Source organism: Notechis scutatus, chromosome 1 (assembly GCF_049901735.1).
Source record: "Notechis scutatus isolate UNSWTSFEM ecotype Mainland chromosome 1, rNotScu1.2, whole genome shotgun sequence".
Lineage (NCBI taxonomy): Eukaryota > Metazoa > Chordata > Lepidosauria > Squamata > Elapidae > Notechis > Notechis scutatus.
This window is the reverse complement of record NC_142009.1, coordinates 290,899,309-290,909,527: the sequence shown is the minus strand read 5'-3', so window position 1 is coordinate 290,909,527 and position 10,219 is coordinate 290,899,309. Positions and strand designations below refer to the sequence as shown.

At 37.3% G+C, this 10,219-nt stretch overlaps 1 protein-coding gene across 1 annotated transcript; it reads left to right on the top strand.

Moving 5' to 3' along the window:
- Positions 1-3,427: 3,427 nt before the first annotated feature.
- On the top strand, positions 3,428-9,595 carry ISCA2 (iron-sulfur cluster assembly 2). The gene is made up of 4 exons (XM_026664436.2): positions 3,428-3,504; positions 6,739-6,904; positions 8,414-8,529; positions 9,141-9,595. The coding sequence occupies exons 1-4, from the start codon at positions 3,437-3,439 to the stop codon at positions 9,313-9,315; spliced, it is 525 nt and encodes a 174-aa protein (XP_026520221.1). The 5' UTR covers positions 3,428-3,436; the 3' UTR covers positions 9,316-9,595.
- Positions 9,596-10,219: the final 624 nt, after the last annotated feature.

Below are 10,219 nucleotides of genomic sequence, written 5' to 3'. Positions count from 1 at the left end.
GAAACTTCCAAGCTCATCAGAACAGAAAGTCTGTATCAAATGTATCAGTGCGAGGAGAAAAAGCAAAGAAATGCATGGCTGGTTGGGCAACCTGTGATATCAAGTAGGAAGAATGTTATTGCTTGAATGCTTATGAAGTAGAGTTCAGGCATCATTTCACAAGTGCCATCAGAATTTGTTGTTATTGTTGCTACCATAGATTCAACTAAATTTCCTTCTTGAGACTACTTTAAATTACAGATAGTTCTCGATTTACAACAGTTTGTTTAGTGACCAATCTTACAGCGGAACTGAAAAAAGTGACTTATGACCCTTTTTTCACAATTACTCTGAGTACATTTTTAAAATCTAAACTGCTGTGTTCAAAGCAGTAGTTAAACATCACCAGGTTTGGGAATAACACATCAAAGGCCTATGTGTATCCTAGGGTGAAGTCATTGTATGCATTTCCTTCTGTGTCCTTCCTATATTTATTCCACAAAGACGCCTTTTTCTAACTAAGTATTAGTGAATGTATTTGCTTTGTAAGTAAACTTGGGGGAAGTCATAGTGATCTTTTTTTTCAACAGCTATAAAATTATTGTAATAATATTTGTGATAGAAGGACAAGCTGTTGCCTATAATAATTTCATCACAATTTTAATAGTTTTCCTGAAATAAAGTAGATGCCTATGAACATTAGAGAAATAATTGTATGCTATTGATTGAAATGAGCAGTGTTTTCTTTTGTTTTCTCTCACTGGACAATTTCAAATGCAACAAAAACCAAACAACAATCTACAGCTATTTCTTCTACAGGTAGTCCTGTGTTTGTTTAGTGACTGTTCAACATTATGTGACTTATGAACATTTTTTCAAAGTGACAACTTTTGTAGCATCCCCATGGTCACGTGATCAAAATGCTGGTGCTTGACAACTAGTTCATGCTTAAGACCTTCGTTGTGTCCCAAGGTCATGGGATCACGGTTTGTGACCTTCTGACAAGCAAAGTCAATGGGGAAGCCAGATTCACTTAACAACCAGATTACTAACTTAACAACTGCAGTGATTCACTTAACAACTGTGGCAAGAAAAAAACATAAAATGGGGCAAAACTCACTTAACAAATGTCTCACTTAACAACAGAAATTTTGGGCTCAATTGTGGTCGTAAGTCAAGGATTACCTGTAGTGTGCTGCTATCATTTTCCATGTGACTTCAACTTTGCTACTCTTAGCCTCAGTACCATCTCCAAACAATGAAACCTATAAAGTTAATAGTACAAAAGAATGGTGGGTTTCACCTGCTGCGTTTCTGTTTTTCTTAAATATTTTTTGTGTTTCCCTGCACTGTTTGATGTTTCAAAACACTGTCTCCGTGAGGAAGTAAAGTTACAGCTCATTGTACAGGTCGTTCTCAACTTAAGACCACAATAGAGAAAAGTCATAAAATGGGGGGAAACTCACTTAACAACGGAAATTTGGGGGTCATTTGTGGTCGTAAGTCGAGGACTGCCTGTATAAGATTAAATTGGTACTTGAAGAAAATGTTCTGGGAATAAAGGCACATCAATATTATCTGCTGTGCTGCAACTAAAAGCTACCGATGGAATGAAGTTGCATGGCTGGAATTACCAGTGATGCTGACTTGCATAATGAGTGGTTTGATTGCAGATCTGTTTTTTTCTGAACTCCTTTCAACGGATTTGGACTACACAGTGTCTCCATTAAAATGCATTGGTTGTCCTGAGTCAGTCATTTGGATGTTGCTGCCAGTGTTTAGCTTCTGAAAACCTTTAGCTTAATTCACAAGGTTAGAAATGCTTCTTTGTTCGGACAGGCATGGGCGTCTTGCCCTGTCTTTTACACAAATACGATAACCAGATTATTTGAGGGTCATTCAAAAAATGCCTCCATGTTTTGGCCTTGTCAAATCAGCAAGAAGCAGCATATTGTTAAAGTTATTTTCTCTTTGCATGTTCAGCGTATCCCTTTCACCTAGATAAAGAAAGCTTTCACTGAGCTTAAGGAATATAAGAACAAAATTAAGGTGCAGTTGCCAAGGATGAATTTGGGACAAAGTTTTTGTCATAACTGGCTGAATTTGTACGCGAAATTAATCTATACTCAACTTATTCACAAATGGCTGAATTAACCTACTTGCCTAAGCAACTATTTATTGTTTTATAAATTAGTAATGCTGACTAAGCTTGTCAAATCACTGAGTCAACCACATTTAACCAGGGGTGGGATCTGACCGGTGTACCTACCGGTTAGATGATTTTACATAAGTCCCCTATAACTATTGTTGTGTGTTTTCTGCATATGTTTTGTTAGTTGGTTGGACATTTATTTTTTCTGCTTGATTGGGTGGCCTATAATATACACCTATGGCCATGTCATTCTTTTTTTCTTTTATATTGACCCATATGCATTCTAGGAGGTTTCATCTTTGGTTTCATGCATTTCTGTAGCAATATAGTGGTCTTTTACATACAGTGCACCTCCACCTCTTGTAAAACAGGAACATTAGAATGTTCCTGTTTTACAAGAGAGCTACTGTATACAGTGAGAGGCAGTTTCGTATTGTGTAGTGTTAAGCTAGAAATGAGGACCCATGAATTCTAGTCCTGCCTTATGCGTGAAGCTAGAAAGGTGACTCTGGATTAAGCTCTCTCTCTCAATCTTAGGAAGGAGGCAGTGCCAAACCACTTCCCAAAAATCTTGCCAAGCAGGTGCCAGGAGTCAAAAATTGATTTGAAGATAAAGGCATTCATCATTTGTGTTGAAAAAAAATGGAAGCCTGAAAAGCTGTATAAAGTTTGCATAAAAAGTTACAGCGCATGGACACATACACGCACATCCTTCCTTGGTAAAGAAATATTAGGCTATGAGCCTGTGGCCTTTCAAAAAAAAACCCACCACCCAACTCCCATTAATCTTATCTCAGAATAAAGTTGTGCAGTATTATCAGGTTACATTATCTTAGGAGTGATCCCAGTTGATGACAATCGAACTTGCATTGAATTGATAGAATTAGTATCTATTTGTAATGCTGCAATAGTAATCTTCAGACTGCCATTAATTCTAAAAAAAGAAAATTATTAGCAAAAATCTTGATAGGAATGTTTAATAGAAAAACGTTCTGAATAGATTTAAATTGCTTTTTTAGGGGATTAAATTGAATTTTTAGGGGTAAACAAAGCAACAACAAAGACCATCTTCACTGAATTAGTGGATAATGCTGGACAGCAATTAGCAACAGCCGATAAACATTGCATTTTCCAATTACTTCCGCCCTACTTCTCCTTGACTTCACTTTTGACCACGTGACTCCACCTCCGCCTTCATCCCTGTTTCCGACCCAAGGGAAGCCGCCTCTCCAGTGTCGCGGACCAATTGGCGTTTGGCGTGACGAAGCCTTACGATGCGTTTCCACCAATAGCGACGCGAAATAAATGCTGAAGATGGCGGCACTAGCGGCGCTCGGTAGTTTTAGGGTGCTGAGCTCTTGCAGGCGGAGCAGGTGGGATTTTTTTTTTTTTTGGTGTGAGGAGTCGATGTGTTTATTACAGTACTCCTTCCAGCCTTGATATGATGGGGGGTGGAGGGAGGGAGGGGAGTTAATTTGTTTTTCAGTATTTCCCATCGTGTAGACAAGCAGCCTTCCCAGTTCGTGAGTCAGAATAATTCGTTCTTAAGCAGTCAAAAAGGCTGCCCTAGGAAGGATTTGGGCATTGATCTGGCTTTTCACTTCGAAAGGGTATCTTGGAGGCGAAGGGGGATCTCAACCATAGAAAAAACTTTTGTTTCTTAATAGAAGCAACAGATGTAAAATCCATAAAGCTTACAATAGCTGCATCTTCCTGAAGACCCAAGCTTTTATAGTGCGATGTGTATGTTCTGCTATTGAGTCAGTAGTCTTGAGATCACTGTTCTGTATGAATTAAAGTGGGGTGAAATGTAGATGCAATAAGACTGAAAGATACTAAAAAAAAAAATCAATTGTCGCTCATGTAACTTTAGATAAAAATATTAACCCAATTATAACTAATTGCTTATTTTACATAGTGCCAATTCAATGCTTTGAAAAGTTAAGCCATTGTTAGGTTAATATAGCCAAATGCAAAATTGTTTGCCCCTTCTTATTTTGCAGATTTTTTTTTATAACAATAGTGTCATTCATGCAGTAGTATTGTACTTTCAGTACAATGTTTCATGTTTTCCAGCTATATAAAACTTAGTTTCGGATCTGTTTTCTATGCTTGTTGGTTTTTAAAATGAAATGAAATGAATTGTAGTGCTTTCAATTTCAACACTCTAGACAAATTCATTAGAAATTTTAAATCTATGGCTGAAAGGACTGACACACAGGAAGACTATACAGGTAGTCCTCAACTTACAACAGTTCATTTAGTGACTATTCAGAGTTTTACAGCAGCACTGAAAAAATGATTTGTGGTTGTTTTTCACACTTACAACCATTATACTGACTGTTTCCTAGTATGATTTGATTGCTTATTGTACCCTATAACTATCATTAAGTGTTGTATCTTATGATTCTTGACTCTTGATGAATGTATCTTTTCCTTTATGTACACTGAGAGCATTTGCACCAAGACAAATTCCTTGTGTGTCCAATCACACTTGGCCAATAAAGAATTCTATTCTGTTCTGTTCTGTCCCCATGCTCATGTGATCAAAATTCAGAGGCTTGGCAACTGTCTCATATTTATGACTGTTGCAGTGTCCCAAGGTCCATGTGATCACCTTTTGGGACCTTCTTACAGGCAAAGTCAATGGGAAAGCCCAATTTGCTTAATAACCATGTTACTACCTTAACTGCAATGATACACTTAACAACTGGCAAGAAAGGCCATAAAGTAGAGGAAAATTCATTTAACAGATGTTTTGCTTAGCCAGAGAAATTTTGGGCTCTATTGTGGTCTTAAGTCAAGGACTACCTGTACACTGAGCTGTAATAATACTTCCTCACAAAGATGGTTTTTGAAACGTCAAATAGTGTGGGGAAGCACAAAAAAGATTTAAGAAAAATAGAAACACAGCAGGTGAAACGCAGCATTCTTTTGTACTATTAACCTTATAAGTTGTACTGTCTGGAGATGGTATTGAGGCTAAGAGTAGCAAAATTCAAGTCATATGGATAATGACAGCAGCACACTACAGTTAGTCCTCAACCTATGACCACAATTGAGCCTAAAATTTCTGTTGTTAAGTGAGACATTCGAATTTTGCCCCATTTTATGATTTTTCTCACCACGTAGTTAAGCGAACCACTGCAGTGGCTAAGTTAGTAACCTGGTTGTTAAGTGAATCTGGCTTCCCCATTGACTTTGCTTGTCAGGAGGTCACAAACCGTGATCCCATGACCTTGGGACACAACAAAGGTCTTAAGTATGAACTAGTTGTCAAGCACCAGCATTTTGATCACGTGACCATGGGGATGCTACAAAAGTTGTCACTTTGAAAAAATGTTCATAAGTCACATAATGTTGAACAGTCACTAAACAAACACAGGACTACCTGTAGAAGAAATAGCTGTAGATTGTTGTTTGGTTTTTGTTGCATTTGAAATTGTCCAGTGAGAGAAAAAAAAAAATCACTGCTCATTTCAGTCAATAGTATACAATTATTTCTCTAATGTTCATAGGCATCTACTTTATTTCAGGAAAACTATTAAAATTGTGATGAAATTATTATAGGCAACAGCTTGTCCTTCTATCACAAATATTATTACAATAATTTTATAGCTGTTGAAAAAAAAGATCGCTATGACTTCCCCCAAGTTTACTTACAAAGCAAATACGTTCACTAATACTTAGTTAGAAAAAGGCGTCTTTGTGGAATAAATATAGGAAGGACACAGAAGGAAATGCATACAATGACTTCACCCTAGGATACACATAGGCCTTTGATGTGTTATTCCCAAACCTGGTGATGTTTAACTACTGCTTTGAACACAGCAGTTTAGATTTTAAAAATGTACTCAGAGTATAGTTATCACAGTTGTTTTTTTTTACCTGTAGTGAAAGGATCCTTACCTCAATTTCTTTTCCCTTTCCTATTAAATAAATGGCTAGCAAAGAAGGAATTCATGTCATTTGCTTTCCTTCCTACCTTCTTTCTCAAACAGAAAGTCATATAAACCCCCTTTAACAACATATGTTATATCATCCATCATGCATCATTTTGCATCAGAACAGTGAAAATGACACTTGGATCTGATGTCAGGATTCAAGTAAATAGAAAAGTTATAGAAATATTAGAAATGTAAAAAAAAATATGGAGGCTTTGATTGTATTTTGTATTCTACTGCACTGAAAAGAGTTGGAGAACATTTCTTTTTTCTTTTTTTTCCTTGCATGCTTTTTCCCTTTTTCTTCTGATCTTTATTTTCATTTGTATTTTATTTTATATTACAATAAATGCTAATTAAAATTATAAGAAAAGGATGCAAGTTAAAAGGTTGTGGTTTGTAATGTGAAGTTTATTTTTTATCAGATGTCTATGCATCAAAATGGTGTCACGGAGGCTTTTTAAGGGTCTACAACTTTAGTACTTAGGCCATAGTTCTCGCAATCCCAGTCTCTGCTTGCTAGCTAACCCTGAGGTTTCAAGCTTCTTGTTTATATTTATCTTATCTCCTTTTTTCATGACTTTTGTACTGTCATCAATTTTGTGTATTATCAGTCTAATATTTGTCTAACAAGGGCATTCCATTCTTATCTTTTCCATGTAGCTGTTCTCTTGCTGTCTGGCAGATAATGAGAAGTCCGTTCTGTGCCATTAAAAACAGAGCTTGTATGTCAAGGATAAGAACACAGTGGATAGCATCCTCTGCCTCTGGAGAGACCCAAACTTATTCTAGTAATGGGCAGATCTACCTCAGTGAGAGCTGTGTGAAGGTATGATTCTCTGGAGATCCCCAGACCTATGTAGCCGTTGGATGCCTCCAGGAGTACAGTATAGACTGCTGATTGTTGTGCCCACATATTGCACCATTTTATGAATCTGTCATGGAGAAATATAGGTATAAATGTATGTTTGACTCAATCCAAAGGATACAAATTAGAAGTATGTAATGTTTATATTTGAAAACAGCAAGGATTATTTGGATTTTCACAGGGGCACAGCAGTTTAATTGGATAATATTCTGAGACAGCAGAAGCTCAGGAAAGCAGTGTATTTAGGTTAACAGAAATACTTACTTTCCTGAGCTGCCTGGCTACCATGCCCCCTCCCACCCCACCATAGACACCGATCCATAAGGAGTAGCCAGCAGATATATTCCTAAGTCACATCCAGAGTGTTCTTACCCACTTCAGATGCTGAATGGAATGCCTCTGCAGCATAGCCACAATATAAACCGTGTACAAAGCTATATGAAACTGTGGTCTGATTATGCGTAACTGGGATAACTGGGCAAAATGTAGTTACTTAATTATAATCTCTAAGGACAAAAGTTTCAAAACATTTGTTTTAGCAGTGGTTAAGAAAAAGAAAGTTAAATATAATGCAGGTAGTCCCTGACTTATGACCACAGTTGAGCCCAAAATGTATGTTGCTAAGCGAGATAGTTAAGTGAGTTTTGCCCCATTTTATGACCTTTGTTACAAGTTGTTAAGTTTCCACTATGATAGTTGTTAAGTGAATCTGGCTTCCCCATTGACTTTGCCTGTCAGAAGTTGCAAAATGTGGTCATACGAACCTGGGACAGTGTAACCGTCAAAAATATGAGTCAATTGCAAGCATCTGAATTTTAGTAACATGACCATGAGGATGCTGCAACACTCATAATAGTGAAAAATTGCTGTAAGTCACTTTTTTAGTGTTGTTGTAATTTTGAAGGGTTATTAAACGAATGATTGTAAGTCAAGGGCTACCTGTATTGCATGCTTAAGAATAAAGAGGCATCTTGTTACACTTCAAGAAATCAAAGAATACTTTGAGGAAATATAACCTTCAAGGATGACTAGTTTGATATAAGAATAATTGCTTATTGCACAGTATAAATATAAGCCATACATTTGTCTTAGTGTGCTCTCTCAAATAAAATCCCTTGACATATGTGAATAAACTACAATAAACCTCATTCGTTTTGTCCTAATTGCTTTAACTACCACAGAGGTTTGATAAAACAGGACAAAGTTCAGTCTGATTTTAGTTAAAGGCAACAAAGAGCTAGAAAGGTTGATTCTGCTATTTGTTTCTACATTGAGACGTTCACTTACTAGATTAGGCACACAGAACATGTGGCAAAACCAAAATGCTGCCAGTCTGATTGACATAATTTTGCTTGGCATTCTGTACCTGAATTCTGTTTTTGTGCTCATTGTTCCTTTGAAACCATTAATAGTTTAATTCAAATGGATAATAAACATTGCTCACAAATGTTTGCCTTTCTGTATTGACAGAGGCTGTTGGAGATTGCAGAAGGGTCTGAGTTTCTCAGGCTGCAGGTAGAAGGAGGTGGTTGTTCAGGTTTCCAATATAAATTTTCCTTGGATACAGTTGTCAATTCTGATGACAGGTGAGCGCATAGATTAAACTGTATGTGACAGATGAGAGAACTGTAGAACTGTGGACAGAGAAGGATGGTGGTTGAATAACAATTCATTTCCCCCCAAAATTCATATTTTACTGTTCTCTGCTGTTGGACATATACATATCATTTCCAGGGTTTATAGCAAAATATATTTAATTATTTGGGGGGAGGGTATTGGACCTGGATACACCAGAGCCAAGTCCTTACACAATTGTGGAGCACCATTGGCTGACTTTGGGCTAATAGTTCTTTCTCAGCCTATTCTACTTCATAGGGTGAGACTGATTGATAAAATTCGATGGAGGAGACTCAATTTAAGTTGTTTTGAGCTCTCTTGTCACCGCTCTATTCAGGTAGCCTTTGTATTATTATAAAATACTCATTTCTAAATGTTTATCTCTAGACGACTCAAAACAATTAAAAATAATGCAACAACAAATCATAAACAAAATTTAGGGTAACTGGACAAGATTCTTAAAAAATGTTCAGCCTCCTGTGAATGTTTTGTTTACACATGAATTGGAGTTTAAAACTACAGCTAAAATATTTTGGATTTGTGCAAATACCATGACGTGTTGTCTATGCTCTTTTTCCAGAGTTTTTGAGAAAAGTGGTGCCAGAGTGGTGGTGGACTTGGACAGCTTAAGTTTTGTGAAAGGAGCAATGGTGGACTTCAACCAGGAGCTAATTCGCAGCTCCTTCCAAATAGTGAACAATCCACAGGCAGAACAAGGTTGTTCTTGTGGGTCATCTTTCTCAGTTAAACTCTGATTGAACTACTCCAGGTGGACCGAATGATGAAGAAAAATCCCTTTTCTTGTGTTTTTTTTCCTGTACTCCAGTTCAACTGAACAACTGGTTTAGTCTGTTGTACTGCATGATGAAAGAAACTATCTTAGCCAAGACTCAGTCAAGAACTGATTTATTCAAGACTGAATGTGAAATGAATTAATCTCATTTGGTGTCTGTGAGTCTCCAAGTCTTTGCTTTAGAGGACAGACCTAAGCAATCAGCTTCTGCTGTAATGTCATAAACTATTTATTTATTATAACCTTTTCTGATTGTTTTAAAAATTTTAAAACCTTCCAATTGTTTGCAGTGCTATATAATGAGGTTTGTGTGAATGTGGTTTGCATATGAGGTTGAACTGAGTCTGAGCATACAACAATAAATAGATATGCCTGCATGGAAATGTCACCAGGGTTTTTATGAAGGGACAGGACAGGTTGTCTTCATAATATAGTTTACTCCAATTCTTGATTACAGTAAAACAAGCATCCCTTCACACACCCACACCCACACGCACACACCCACACGTTAGCTAGTTAGTTTTGCATTTATTACCTGGCTTTATTAAGAAAATTTGGCAACAGCATATAGTTTTTTTGTATCCTAGCTCTGAAAGATGGAATTGTGTGGGCTGATCTCATTCTGAGGTATCCCATCTGTTGATTTTTTTTCCCCAGAAAGCCGCCTTGTAACACAGGGAAACCCCTTTCTGCTTCTGCTATGTATTTTTTTAAGTGTTTCCACTCCAGCGCCGGCCAGCTGGTCTTCACATGCGCATGTGCGTTAGAAACTGTAAGTCCAGGTGGCCGGCATGCATGCGCGCGTCGGGAAACTGAGCTTCCGGTTTCTGAGGCTCCTACTCAGTGCGCCAGGGAGCTGCTCTTCC

What these genes read in the sequence shown, in the direction of transcription:
- ISCA2 (XM_026664436.2), top strand. Translation starts at nt 3,437, where the DNA reads ATGCTGAAGATGGCGGCACTAGCGGCGCTCGGTAGTTTTAGGGTGCTG. An exon ending in AGCTCTTGCAGGCGGAGCAG is followed by an intron (nt 3,505 to 6,738) that starts GTGGGATTTTTT and finishes TTTTCCATGTAG; the next exon opens with CTGTTCTCTTGCTGTCTGGC. An exon ending in GTTGTCAATTCTGATGACAG is followed by an intron (nt 8,530 to 9,140) that starts GTGAGCGCATAG and finishes CTCTTTTTCCAG; the next exon opens with AGTTTTTGAGAAAAGTGGTG.